Source organism: Malaya genurostris, chromosome 2 (assembly GCF_030247185.1).
Source record: "Malaya genurostris strain Urasoe2022 chromosome 2, Malgen_1.1, whole genome shotgun sequence".
Classification (NCBI taxonomy): Eukaryota; Metazoa; Arthropoda; class Insecta; order Diptera; family Culicidae; genus Malaya; species Malaya genurostris.
In genome coordinates this window covers 225060599-225075598 of record NC_080571.1, presented here as the reverse complement: position 1 = coordinate 225075598, position 15000 = coordinate 225060599, and the positions used below count along the sequence as shown (strand labels likewise).

The 15000-nt window shown below is 34.9% G+C and overlaps 2 protein-coding genes across 2 annotated transcripts; both read right to left on the bottom strand.

Moving 5' to 3' along the window:
• Positions 1-32: 32 nt before the first annotated feature.
• LOC131427778 (triokinase/FMN cyclase-like) lies at positions 33-1908 on the bottom strand. Its single transcript, XM_058591278.1, has one exon. The coding sequence runs from the start codon at positions 1792-1794 to the stop codon at positions 52-54; it is 1743 nt and encodes a 580-aa protein (XP_058447261.1). The 5' UTR covers positions 1795-1908; the 3' UTR covers positions 33-51.
• A 1116-nt stretch (positions 1909-3024) lies between these two features.
• On the bottom strand, positions 3025-3935 carry LOC131432546 (uncharacterized). Its single transcript, XM_058598882.1, has 2 exons — positions 3752-3935; positions 3025-3693 (listed from the first exon to the last, which is right to left on the bottom strand). The coding sequence occupies exons 1-2, from the start codon at positions 3816-3818 to the stop codon at positions 3203-3205; spliced, it is 558 nt and encodes a 185-aa protein (XP_058454865.1). The 5' UTR covers positions 3819-3935; the 3' UTR covers positions 3025-3202.
• Between the last annotated feature and the right edge of the window lie 11065 nt (positions 3936-15000).

Below are 15000 nucleotides of genomic sequence, written 5' to 3'. Positions count from 1 at the left end.
AGAATGGGAAAATAAAATCTACACCCTAAAAGTTTCCAAGTTCAGACACATTTATTCCACGATAACTTGCTTGCAAGCTTCGAATAACGCGCGGGCCCAAATCGAAACGGCGTGTGCTCCTGGGTCGGGATGCTGATAGACATTCGACATTTCTGACGAGGATGAGTAAGCCGCACGGCCTGCTTTCGCAACCATCTGTTGGGTTTTGCGAGCTGCTTCCTCGCATCCTTTTGTGAAACTTTCCACACAATCCAACGCCACTAGTTGCTGGCTTATAGATGCGGTTAGCATTCGTTCGCCTTCCTTAAGTGCGTCAAGCATTGTGCGATCACCGATTTCCGTAAGGGCATACTTCATAATAGTATCGATACCTTGAGCTAATGCACGGCTCCAGTGGGCAACGGAAACGGCCCGAGTTCCTTCAGTAGGGAATATGAAAACGGTCGATGCACCCTGGAAAAATAGGCTATACAAGGCACCTGAAGAGCCTCCCATATCTTGTTGAAGTATGGTGCTTATTTGTTGTAGCAAATTTCCCGGATGAATCAGGTCTAGTTTTCCAGCATCCAACTGCTCCATGATTGCTCCTGCTCCTTTTGCAATGGTTGTCCCAGTGTCACCATCTCCGGTTTCTTTATCGATTATGTTCAACATATTAGTACAAGAAATCAGAGCCTCACAAACATAACATAAAATTGTGAAAACAAGCTTGGCCCCCAAACTTTCGCTGATTGTAAACATATTAGATATGTCCATTGGTAACGTTGATTCAGATGAACCCATGTTGATAACACTTGATTCCGATAAACTTTGTTTGGGAATTTGACGGAAAAGTTTGGATGGAGTGTTTACATCACAATCTAAGTACTCTAGTAGCCTTTGTGAGTACGCAAGATTCAGAACCGTCAATGAAATTCCTGCTTGATCCAGTGACGACAAAAACGTGCCACAATAGATTCGACGAATTGTATAAATTGGTCGTATTTTATCGAGTAAATTATTTACAAATGAAGTCATTAAAAATTCGGATGTTCCTCCTAGATTATTTACCAAAAGTACTATTTCCGCTGCTTTCGGGACTCGATTGACCAGCTTAGTAATGGCAAAATCAATGATGCTATCGAAATTCTTGCACGTCTCTAATGTGTACACACCCGGCTCGCCATGAATTCCTTTGCCAATTTCAATGTTTTCCAATGTATCGCCATTCAATTTGAATGTAAATCCAATGGTGGCAATAAAGTTTCCTTTTATCAGTCCTTCTCCAAAATTGAAAATCTCATCTATGCCATATCCCCTCTCAGCCATAGCACCAAGTAATTTGTGCACCAGAACAACGCCGGCTAGACCTCTCTTTCCAACAGATTTGCGTAGATTCTTATCATCGATCGAGCAATCTTCACCCACCAACAACATACGTACATTTTTGAATCCCATCGTTGTGTGTGCCCTCTCGAGTGCCATACCAAAATTCAATCGATCTCCGGTGTAATTTTTTACTATCAAAATAACATTCCCGTCCGGATGTGCAACCGATTTCATGCAGTCCAGTATAGCGCTAACCGAGGGTGAACTGTAGATGTTACCGCAAACGGCACCGGATAGCATTCCTTTCCCTATGTATCCAACATGAGCTGGTTCATGGCCGCTCCCGCCACCAGAAATCAATTTCACCTTACTATCAGCTGGATCATTGTCTGCCCGGATAATACAGTTTCGATCACCAAGTAGCTGTAGTCCCGGATAGGTCTGTATTAATCCTTTTAACGAATTCCCAACGTTGCAGAGGGACATATTTGTAACTGAATAATTTATTACTGAACCTATCTCACTAAAATATCGAGTATCTTCACAATTGAATTAGGTAACAAGCAAGCACCGTGAAGGATTTGTTTGTGCGCTGCATTCTACCTGTCACACTGATAAGAACAATTCTCGGTTGATTTTTCATTAGGGCGTATAAGCAAGTGACAGTTTCTCTTTAATCACTCTCTCTTTCGATTATTGTGATGTGATTAGAAAGATTTTCTTTGATATCACTATTCTATTTGAAAGTCGAATGTTTCGGGTATCATTTCATGCAAAGAGTTGAGTGATAAACGTGGAAACCGCTTGGTAATTAATAGAAGAGAAAGTAAACGAAGAGAAACTGTCACTTGCTTATACGCCCTTTTGAAAAATTAACCGAGAATTTATTGCATCGATCAAATACTGATCCCACATTTTCGTATCAGTTAACAATTGAGATTAACACAATTCTTACCTTTCTCTTTAAAACGAAAAAAAAAATCCTGAAGACTCGCGTTTGAATTGAGCCCCTTAGACCTCTAGTGTTATACACCATTCGACTCAGCTCGACAAGATAAAAAATATCGAAAACGAAAAATTTCGTTCCTGTAATGTTTGACGTTATGCAATACGAAAAACCTGTTTTAATCCACCTAGTGGTGTAATGATGCCTTTCTCATATCAATCATACTATCATATATAGTACTGTGGTATTCTTCAAAATAATTTTCTTCGATTCTTAAAAGAATAATCGAAATCTGTTTGTTCGACCGTCTACTGATAAAAACTATCAATTGGAGAAGATTTGAGGTCGATTTAGAAAACATTTTATGGTTTTTAGTCCTTTTCAGTGATGGTATAATTTTTTTTACATACTTTACCTTATATTTCCGGATCCGGATGAAATTCAGGAATTACGGTTCAAAAGTCAGTTTTCACTGTGATTGCATAACCTCTCTGTATGAGAAAGGCGAAAAACTATAAAAAATCACGACTTTTTGAACCACCCTAACGACTCAATGGAAAAGTACAGGCCAATACATTCCGATGAACAATTGTAACTAATATTACGAATTTTAGAGAGATCGTGCTGTTTCTGCTTGTTTCAGAGAAGTTTCGTAAAATTAGGATGTATGATGCGTAGGAATCAAGAGCTCAACTCTTAACAGTTCGTAGTTATCGGCAGGCTCGCTGATTTGGAAAATATTCTCGCAGTAGTCAACATTTCTGTCATTAACATTTTATTTTACCAAGTAATTTTCTTTCCGGATAAAACTTTTACTAACAGTAAACTCAGTCATTTTCCTCATATAAACTATGTGAAACGATTACAAATAGAGGGAAATAAGTTACAAATACAATATACAGAAATAAGCAGGCTCATTTTGTCAGTCGCTGATACAAAACCTAAGTTTCAAAACATGAAATCAAGATCTGGTATCTCCACTTCCGGCAAACTGAACAAAAAGTTATTCGTCAAATCTTTTGGTGACGCTGATTTTGTCTTTTTCTGAGGTATGTCGAATTCTGGTAACTCTAGCTGCTGCAATTGGAGCGGTTTCATTGGTTTTATTTCTCGTTTGTAGACACTTCCGTTGAACTCAATCATCTGCTCAAGCAAATCTTCTCGCAGACAGGCCGCCTGACCCAAACTGTTTTCTGCATCTTGAGGGGTGAAGATTGTGAACAGCTGCTGCCTTTTCTGTGTTTGTTGGGAAGAAACGCTTTCCTGCACCTTCTTCCGTTGCAGAAGCGAGGAAGCGGCGGGTTTTTGCTGAAAAGGTTTTTTGATGGTCGATTCATGTGGTTTTCCGGGTAAATTTGACCGTGAGGAACTGTTCGTGAGATCTTTAAGCGCTAGTTTAAACGGTGCGCGGGATTCATTTTTACCGACCAACGGCGTTTCTGGAAAGAACAATGGCTGATTTGATCTCTTTGAATAGGGACTTGGAATCATACTTACTGCCAATTGGTTGGTTTTCATTGATATTCCGCTGCTCCAGAATGTTGAAAGCGCGTTTGGTCGTCATATTATATATATCGAAAATAAAGAAGTTGTGAAACACCTCGAATATTGTACGATTCTTCAACGGCAAAATAATTTCAATGGTCGTTGCGTTTGTTAAACTGCCGAAATTCTACCAATGCTGCCAGTTGACGCAGCAAAATTATGTTTTGTATTATCATCAATATTACACTCTTGACTTTTCGATAAAATATATGAGGACTTAAGCCCAGATTATGTTATCTAGCCTAAAAAAAAATTTCCAGTGCATTGATAAATTATGAATTTGATAAGATTAAGATGTGAATAATGTGGGAAACATAAATTATTAAGTAGTATAAATTTATTATGAATTTACCTTCTGCTAGCACTGTACAAGACTGATCGATAAAGTAGAATATCGAAAACGTTAGACAAAACTCTTCTTGCCATCTACCGGCCAGTAGCATCGTTATCTACACTGAAACAAAACGCACTTTTTGTTCATAGTTCGGTGTAGAAAATTTTTACTACAAAGCTAAGCAAAATATAATATTTTTAAACCTCAATATCAAGCGTTTTTTCAACATCCAATTTTTAAAGAAATTACAGGCGAGCTATGAAAAATAGAGTTTTGATTCTAACACCAGACGAAAATGAAAACTTTCCTCTGTCGTTTACTATTATCACCTCGAATAGTGACGATTAGAGTCTCTGTAATATCAGAGAGACGACATTTCAACCGTAATACTGTCAACAACTCTAACTATTTAATCCGAAATGTTCCGTAAGCTTTCGACTTACTTGGGCCTGATTGAAAACTAAATATACTATTCGAATCAGTGCACTCAATTTTCTTGCATATAGCTGTGGCGATTTTCACAAACTTGAATTCAAACGGAAGGCTTAGTGATCTCATACACTGATGGAAATTGACACGCATATGTGTATATGAAAAATAAATAAAATTCGCATGAATTCCATTTAGATTATGAAATAGGTTTAAAACTATGAATTTCGAATGGAATTGATTGTATATTCATTTGAAATTCACTTCAAAATGATAAGAAATGTTCATGATCCCAGATTTTATATGAATTTCCCTTGGATGTCTCTTTGCTTTACATATAGATATTAATTGAATCACATTTTTTAAATCAAGTGTTTTTCATATAAATACGCCTCATACAAACTTATACTTGAGATAGATCTGTTAATCATATGTAGAACAAATTTTAAACACAATCAATTGAAAAACATGCTACAATCAATGCAAAAAGGTATCTTAGCTGAGTGTAGAAGCAATGAGACTAGAATTTAAGTCAATTTACACATTTACATCTTGAAATAGTTTGGAACATGTTTACATGCGAAACTGTTCAAAATGAATGTTTACTTAACATGAGTCTGTCATGTGTACTTTTATCAGTATACCAAATTATATTCGGTTATGTCTTCCGGTTCCATAATTACAGGGTTATTAGTGTAAAGACTTCAATCTTAAGACGTAATTTCTTTAATATTAAATAATAAATTTCTAAAGTTTATCTATTTATTTTTATTTTTGAAAATAATTTAGCTTACAATTGATAGTCTTAATGAATAACACGAAGGCCATTAATAATTTGAGCCACAAGTTACGCTTGTTGCATTTTCCTACGTCGCTCTAGTTTTTTCAGGTCAATCAGGTGGCAGTGGTCTCATCTGCAGGCGTTATATACGCAAATTGCAAACGAATTCGGAAGGATTCTTAATCAGACAATACGTATCCTTGAAGTAGCGACTAAATAGTTTGTATATGACTGAGTAGTTTGTAGCGACTAAGTAGTTTGTAGATAAATGCTCAAAATTTCAAACCGTTGTATAATGTGACGATGCAAAGAATGATCAAATTCCCCTAGCGTTCAATTAGACATCCTTCAGTTGTCATCTGTCAAAATTTCATGACATTCGGTTAACATACTTCCCACATTATCAGATCCGAATGGATTCCGAATCAATTCCGAATCGGCGAATTCGGAATTTTCATTCGGAATTCCAAGTGGAAATCATGTGGAATTCCGAATCAATTCCAACTCCAGTGCAACAACCGATTCCGAATGAATTTCCGGTTGATTCGGAAATCATTTGGAATTGAGTGAGAAGATGCGAACTGAATTGTCAATTTGTCTTCTTCTTTCCCGATTTTGCACGTTTTCGTGCTGATTTTCAGTTTATTTTTCAACGAAAATATTATATAACTGAATATACAAATTTAAATCTTCATGTTTTTCGGATATACAGACTAACTAGTTCTTCTTAGAATCCTAACATAAACTGTTGAAATTCATTGGAAATTAATAAAACGGTCTACCTTAATCAGCATCGTGCATTCCTCTAGCTGGAGTGTAGTGAAATGGCTTAAGTCGCCTAAATTTTACACTAACACATTCATAAAATGAGCGAATATTCAATGACATTTATAATGTCACTGTCAATCAGGTTGATCGAGCAGCCAACTCAGGCGAAAATTCTAGCACTGAACCGATCGAGCACTAAAAAACCATGCAGTCAAGTAAGAATTCATTGCTCATTCCGTCATTTCGATAATGTGGGTAATAGTTATTGTCCTTTCAGTGACGCTTTGGAAGCAATGGAGGAAAACGAATTTCGAGTGTTGATAAAACACTGTTCTCAATTGGGAAAAAATCTGAACAAGTAAAGAAATGGCTTAATAATTATTATCCGGGAAATACTCCGGGAAAATCAAACATTATTGACTGGTATGTTGAATTTTAATGTAGTCGTGCAACCACCGATGATGCACCAGGCTCTTGTCGTCCAAATAAGGTTTTTGTTCCGAAGATCGTCTCAAAAGTTTATTCCATCGTTATGAAAAATCGAAAAAAGAAGCTACAAAAAATTAATATCGTAAAGCTATCAAAAGGAAGTGCAGTCACAATTTTGCGATAGAACTTTCGATAGCGTTTTCTCATGGCTGATCAAAAACAACTTATAGTTATTCTAGAAATGGTCTTGCCTATTGAATTAAAGGATTCCGTTCGGATGACATCATTATGACATGCTGTAATTGGCTCGTCAAAACATAGGTCGATTCAAACGGAAATTTCGATGGTTTACTATTGAAATACAAAAAAGACATTATCACAGGTGTTTCAGTTAAACGTTTCCGAATCGAATGATTGTTAAATTATATTAATCCATTAACAAATGATACACACCAAAAAAATCTGAATAATACAGGAGACTTAATTCCTCATACGATGAAATTCATAAAGACCTAATTCGTCAAATGACAGATAATTTCATTTGTATTGATTTAATGTTAGATTAGCTTGAATTTTACTGGTTTCGACTGTAACTTGCATTATGCTAGTAGGTGCGACTGTATGAATTTAAATGCACCTTTTACCAACCAAGCAAATGTATGCTTCTGTGGCTCAGTCGATTAACAGACGTACATGCGATCCAATGATTCTCGGTTCAAGTCGCGGCGGTTGCCAGTATTCTTTTTTTATTTCAACGAATTTCATGTCATGGAGTTTTAGACACAATATTAAATGTTCTTCAACGTGAATTTGCGTGAACTGCGACGCTCCATTTATGTGCATAAGATGTAAAATCACAGGGATTTTTTTAAGTGTGTAAAGTTATAAGCGTTCAAAATCATGCCAGAAAAAGGTTACGCTGCTAGTTTTGAATTTTTTTTTATTGATACCCGATCCGTATATTGAAGAGAAAGTCATTTTTAATGTAAAAATCTAAAACGGAACTCACCGAACGGTTTTTGTTCCTGCTAGTTCGTTGAGGGTTATACCGATTTTCACGAACTCATGGTCTTCAACGTCATAGGGTCTAATAGGTTGCTTTGGAATTTTATTCGTATTCGACTTCCGGTTCTGGAGTTATGGAGAAAGGACCTTCATTTAAAACCACGATGTAAAATTCTATTCTGTAGGTCTTGTTAGTTTATGGTAAAAAAAATGCTCTAATACAATTCAAAGCATGTGAAGATAAGTCATATCATCAACTTCACAGTCCATTTAGCTGAAGTTTACATCGATACAGACGCAAAATTTAGTTTTACATGTTAATAGATGTAATATTGTGTCAGCAACAAACAAATTACGGCATGCTTGAATTTACGTCAAGCGTAAATTTCATTTTTTGTAAGAGTGTGGTTATCATTTCGAACGAATCGATTGTTTCTTAACTTACCATTTTGGGATGGTGTTGAGTTGTGGCCATCGAGAAATCGATCGAAAGCGAAGAAAAACGTTCTAATTTACTATGCTCTACCCAACTTCATGCATTTTGATATGATTCTAAGCTCTGATAAATGTTCAAATCATTCTTTCAAAATCCTGTTATCGTAGATCCAATTCCCAACTTGCGGAATTTCAGAACCAGTAAAAATCATATTTGGTTGTGTAAAAATAAGAGTTTTTCAGAGACGATCCAGCCTCCTGCTGAAAGATTTTTAAATAAAGAAAGCTGAACTAAGATTACATTAAATTATAACTTCAGCAACAGTATACAAGTTTACGTAGGTTCGATGTTAGAACAGTTCCCAGGAACGGAGATTCCGTTTGTATGGGAAAACTGTTTGTGTTTGTTCTTGCTATTTCATTTGTATATACCGTTCGGCACGAGAAAAGACGCCCAAACGTTCGAGCCACAGACTAACAGACATGACAGTATGAGTAAATTCTTATAAAAATAATTTTTCGTGATGCACTAGTTCCACCTATATTGTACTGCGCGAACTATTTACTATCGGTACACCCCTTGTGTTACGTAAAAGTTTTTTTACTAGTTGTTTTCCCCTCGTTTGTCAACACCGATCGGCTGCTTGCAGGGATGCCTGATTTCATCAAAATATTTGATAATGAATCGTCACAATAAATTATTGGATTACGTTTATAATATATTTAACTTTTTTAGCGATGTTGGAAGGTAAACATTTATTTTTTTCAACGTTGTTCATCTAGACTATTTTTGATTGTGTTGGTAATTTTCTCCCGAAATTAAGTGGCGGCAGACCAGAAGCAACTAAATATTGTAACAAAACGGGTACGATTATGTATTGCGTTGAAGGATGAGAATTAGCACAATTCTGTATATAGTTTTGGCAATATGTATTAAATCTGTATCCTACATGAAATTCGCATAGAGGTAAACAAATCAATACATTACAGGTAATTCTGTATGAATGGCAACTAGGTTGGTAAATGAAAAAAATAAACACAGTCTAGATGACAGACAGGATGTTTTTGATAGGGTAACGTGGCGCCATCATGACATATGCGAGTACTGTCTCAATTAAAGGAATATTCGAAATGACCGTTTATATGGTTAAGGAATCTAATTTGAGTGTCCTGTCTGTTAGTCTGTGTTTGAGCTACGATTTGACGTGCTTGAATTTTTTTAAATAATAGAAACGGTAAGATATGATCGGAATACGAAAAGTTACTTTTTTGGCTCTTTTTGGGGGGTAATGTTGTGAATAATGCTTTGGTTGTATTAATCATATAAAAATGTATCCGTAGTATTCACAAACGTTATCTATCTTCTATATCTATATCTATATATATATATAAAAATGCAGAGATCATTCTTTGTAATCGCATCACGTGAGAACGGATGGACGGATTTACATGATTCTTTTTTTGTTTGACCAGTTTTTACCCCCACCGGGTTCGTACATAAAAAAAATTAGGAAAACTTGCCGGAAAAGTGGGGAAAATCCATAAAGTTGTTTTGTATGGACAATGGAATTTTCCACTGAAAAAGTCGCCAATGATTGCTAGATCATCGATAGGTGTTTGGTGCATAACGAGTTGCATAAGTGTTTGGCCGTCGAAGAAAGGAATACTAGATCGTTAAAAGAATCTTTTGGCGCGAAACGAGTTGTTTTGTGTGAAGTTTTCACATGCATACTAGATTCATATGATTCGTCATTCCGAGTCATGTGCTTAATTGAGTATCAAAATTATTGACTTGGTGGAATGTATATGGCTTTTCTAGCTATACCATCGACAGGAGAAAAAATTCTGATATTGTTTACCAGTAGGTGGATTGTGTGCAAAGGAGTCATATGAATAATATTGGTCATCGTGAGGTGAGTTTAACAAATCAGAAAATTATTGAATGAATCAATGAAAAGATTGTGCTGTAGAAGCGCTAAGGTCAAACTAAGAGACTTCCCTTGCATTTTGCTGAATCAATTAATGCTCAAGATGATTACCATAATGGATTGAGACTGCCAATTTATATTTCATATTCTGTGAAGAATGTTCAAATTGGTAAGATCAATACCAAATTAAAATTTAAGCGTCGTCTCTCCAAGCAACTAAAAGTTCCACAGTACCTGAAAATTATCCACTTCATTAAAGCTCTAAGGTACGCGTGGCATTTTTTGGCAACTTGAAAATACAGAAAAAGTTTTTAGGAGACTTCCTCGTTGCTTAAAAGCTGTACAAGGAACTGCTTCAACGTTTGTTGTGTCTTTGTATGCTGCTTAAGCCAACTTGGGTTAAATACAAATTGTAATATATCCTACCGAATGAATAACTCTAGACGAGAAACTCTGTGGATTTGCTCAATTTTAGCATAACATAAGCATTTCACATTTTCACCTTAAATTTTTCTAATATTTTTTTTGGGTTAAAGCGAATGTGTGTCGAATTCCGTTAATTGTAGGTTAAGTAATCAGTAATACGTAATGGAAAGAAACGTTAACCATATAGTCGTTTGACAATTCTGATGTCCGAAAACATAAATTTGAACAAATAATTTTTGGGCGAGACGAAGTTCGACGGGTCAGCTAGTTATTGATAAAAACATTCAAAAATACAAAAACTACAACGTAGGTTTATGGTTACGAAAACTTAAAAAGGCGGGTGGGTAATGTCAGAGACATAACTGGATGTCGTGAAAACGAAAACAACTGACATGTTCCTTAACACTTCCGAATATCAATTAGTTGATCAATTGTATGAATTATGCAAGCATTCCCCTTTTCCACATTTTTCGCAAAAACAAAGAAGGCTTCACTTGATCTCGATTACTGTGAATTTCACACAGCGAAAAGTGCACAAATCTAACCAAACTGTTCTAGATTTGTATTAAACTGAGGATATTTCCTTTCGATTTGCGAACAACAAATCCTAATAGTTCTTCAGAAAACTTTTAGAGCCATTAGAACGGCTGATTTGGTGTAATGCTCTCCACCGTTGCTTTTTCATCCATGCAAATGACTGGCAGCTGTGACGTAATCGCTCTTGTCCGAAACGAAACTAGCTTTCAAATGGCAAAAATACATCTGCTCGCATTGGCGATAGAATCCAAACTGATTCAATTTTTGTTAGGAGCTTTCTTTTACGTGATTTCGTTTGTGGCTTTTTCACTAATAGGCGGTCCTAACGGCTATAAAAATAGTCGCATACAGGATTTTAATGTCGATTATTTCATTTCGGATTTGCATAATTTATTGAAAGAAACTATCAATATGCTGTAGGGATCCGTTTCTAGCATTCAGAAGGACCAAATTGAGGAACTCACTACCATTTTTCGGAACATTTTTCTCGAACGATTTGTTGTACAGCAGCAGATATTTTGTTCTCTTACTCAGAACGCGTTCTGATTGGCTGGTGTTGACATGGGTCAAATGAGATAGGTTTTTCAATAGTGTACTATTGAAATACATCAATGCTTTTGCTATACTCGTTTAGGTTGAAAAATTTCGACTCTAATGGTAGTTAGATTATATAAATCCTTCCACAGATCACTGAGATATGAGCTTTCAAAATACGAGAAAGGCAAACGCGCCTTATGAATTATCCTCTTTGATACTCGTTTGTACCAAACATTTCGGAATAGTTTAATTTTGAAATATTTGAGATTATGTCACATAACTGAAAATTTTATCATAAAATTGTGATCATATTTCCGATGGCATGTAGCAAAAATTATGTTCATTCGTTAGATACAACAAGAGATATGCACGATCAAAAACTTATCACTCTATCAGAGGGTAAATTTTGAAAAGGCACCCCATAGTAAAGTAAGTCGTATTCACGACAAAAAATGAGTAACCATAATTTTAACGATAACTCCTACATCTACGTTTGATTGCAGTCTTGGTGGCTGTTCTAACGTTGATTTTGATTAAGGGGCAAAAGACACTTTGCTAGCGTATGAGTAATGTCAACAATGTGTGCGTAAAACCAATTCCTGCGCTTCTTCTCCTGATTTTAATCAATGAATCTTACATATGGTTGAAAAATAAACAAATCGATTCATTCAGCTTAGAAGAAAAGCGAAAATATTAGTCTGAAACTCTTCCGTTTTCCTGAGAACTGCTCGCGAAAAATTATACCAGTTTCAGCTTACTTCTACTAACAAATTTGATTAGCCACACACACATTCCTATATGGAGGAAATGGATATCGAAGGTTTTCGTTAAACTATTTATTTTTCCGGAAAACTGCTTTTCAACAGAAAACATTTAGTTTTGTTTACTTTATGTAGCGCAATCTAATATAAATGCATTGAAGCAATTCTCCTTTTTTATTAGGGAATAAAAATCTGTATTCATAAAATGTAAGCAATTTTTCATCAAACGTTGGTGAAAAATTGATCAGAACTAATACTACATCCAAAAAGTTAGGTCTTACATTCATTTGAGAATAAATTATTGCTGGAAAAGATTGTTTGAAACTCAATCGTTCAAGCTACTTTGATAAACTGATTGCACTGCATATATGAATGCATAGTACCAAATAAAATGTACGTATTACCAAATTACCAACACTAGTTAACTTATTTTACTCTTGATCCTTAAAAAGAATATTTTTAATAGTTTACAACATTGCCCCAAGGCACTTTTGTCACTTGACCCTCGAAATCTCAATTTCGATCTTAAATATCAGCAAAACAGCATCGGATTTGTATTCAGTGAAAAATTTCACTTGAAAAAACACTCACCTGATATTATATATATCAATGTAATTTGCTTCATTATTTTAGTCGCTACAATCAATTCACAACATTTCCCCCCTCTAGTCTACATGTTATGATAGTGAAATTGTTTCTATTTTTCCTAAGGCTATTGTACCAATAGTCATCTCATTTATAGAGTCGCCATATTATTTTATCGATTACTCGACTTTCAATCAACGAATTGTGATCAAATCAGTTACATTATCTTTGCTTCGGCTTTAAGAAGAAATACCGTAGAAAAAATAGTTCGAAAAATGTCTATTTTAATCCTATCCGTCATTGAACTGAGATAGCAGATCTCGCTGTAACTAATGGTTTTCTTATATGAGCTGACTACTGGAGCTGAGATGAGTAATTGGGACATTGTCGCAAAGCTGATTTACCGGTAGCGACAGTTGCCAATGAAAAATGGAACCAAAAAAATGAGGATTCTTTCGAAAATTTTCATATCGGCAGTAGTGATTTGCAACGTTTCTATCGTTTATTCAATAGTACAAATAGATATCAGCAATAAAAGTACACTCGGAGTAGAAGAAAATCGGTTTCAAAGTGATCCCAAGTAACAATTCGAATGCCTGATGGTTTTGATTATAATTTATAGGAGTTTTGTAATTGATTTTTCTATCACTACCTGTTTTATGATAACTATAATAAGTGTCTCTTTTAATCAGTAATATCATAGCTTTCAAAGATTCTATAAAACCCTTTACCTACACTAACAACAGAACTAAAAATAAAACAATTTGTACTAGAATAAAACCATGCAAACACTCTTAATATTGCTTTCAAACATTTTCTTTAAAACATTATTGTCCGTTAAATTCTTTCATAAATCTAGTTTTGTGTGTGTGTGTTCATTGGATGACAATTTCACTCAGAGAAAATTTGAGGGTTGCATTAAAGGAAATTTCATGCCCGCCATTATGATGTTCTATACCGTAGCATTTATTGACATCAAATAAACTTCGAAATGCAAAAACGAAGGAATATTATGGACTTTCGTGATTCGTTTTCAAAATGTATGCACAAGTTTTAACGCCACGAAATAGTTTTATACAAAAATGACGATGAATCACAAAAAATAATTTTCATAAATCATGAAAACTTTCGCAAAAACCGCATTTATTTCAAGGCGATTAGTTATAGTTCTTATTTTTATCCTTACATTCACGATAAAAATGAAAGCGCATGAAGTTTTTACGTTCGGAAAAGCTTCAAACTCGTATACAAAAGTCTAATATATTCTTACTGATTGCATTCAAAGTAGACATGACACACACATAGTCAAGAAAATTATTATCAAAATGTCAGTTTATTTATAGTGGAATTCATTCCATCCAAATAAATTTAATGTTGATCGTAAAGCTGGTTTCCAAATTTTCTTGAATTTGGAGTTTTAAAGCAGGTTAATGCTGATTCTTCATTTTGATTTATAAACCTTTTGAAGAATGGTCCACTTGGCAGGAACATGCTCTTATAGAGGTTTTCAGTAGGCTTTCGTGGAGTTTAAAGTTTTATTGCAAGATTTATTATGTAGCATTGAAGACAGCTACAAGTATTTATTAATATTAAAAATGTTACTTGGGATTACTACAACTTTTTTAAGTGTAAACTACGATTAAACGTGGAAAATCTTCAGAAATGTGTGAAACTGGGTAAGGTTAGGGTTTTTCGGATAACATTTTTTTTAAGCAGAAACCAGTGTCATGTTGTTTTCTCAAGTACTAGAATGTACAGCGATCGAGTACTATTTATTTTGGATACTTTATTTGTTATTTTCAGGCATTTGAATAATGGTATCAAACCAAGTTTAATGCTCTATTCTGAATAAACGGTAGATTTCGCACAATGAACTAAGATCAACATTACCACCTCAGAGTAAAAACTTTTTCTTCAACTTCTACTATGATTTTGCAAATTAATTTGCCCATTTTCAAAAGAAATCGTTGAAAAGGTGGTGTAATTAGAAATTTTCCTTCCGATTTGACAGCTCTTGCTGAAAGTATCATCTTTAAACAAGCAGCGCCTCTACATTTCAGTTTTGCGACAATATGCCAATAAAGCCATTACCCTATTGGCTATCTAACGACAGTTCGACATGTAGATGGTGTTGTTGTACAAACGATGATGTTTTCGAATGAATCTGTCAAAATACATAGGAATGTTTATTCTCCAGTGAATTTTTATTTATTTGTAGTTGAAATTCAAATAATCAAGAATATTCT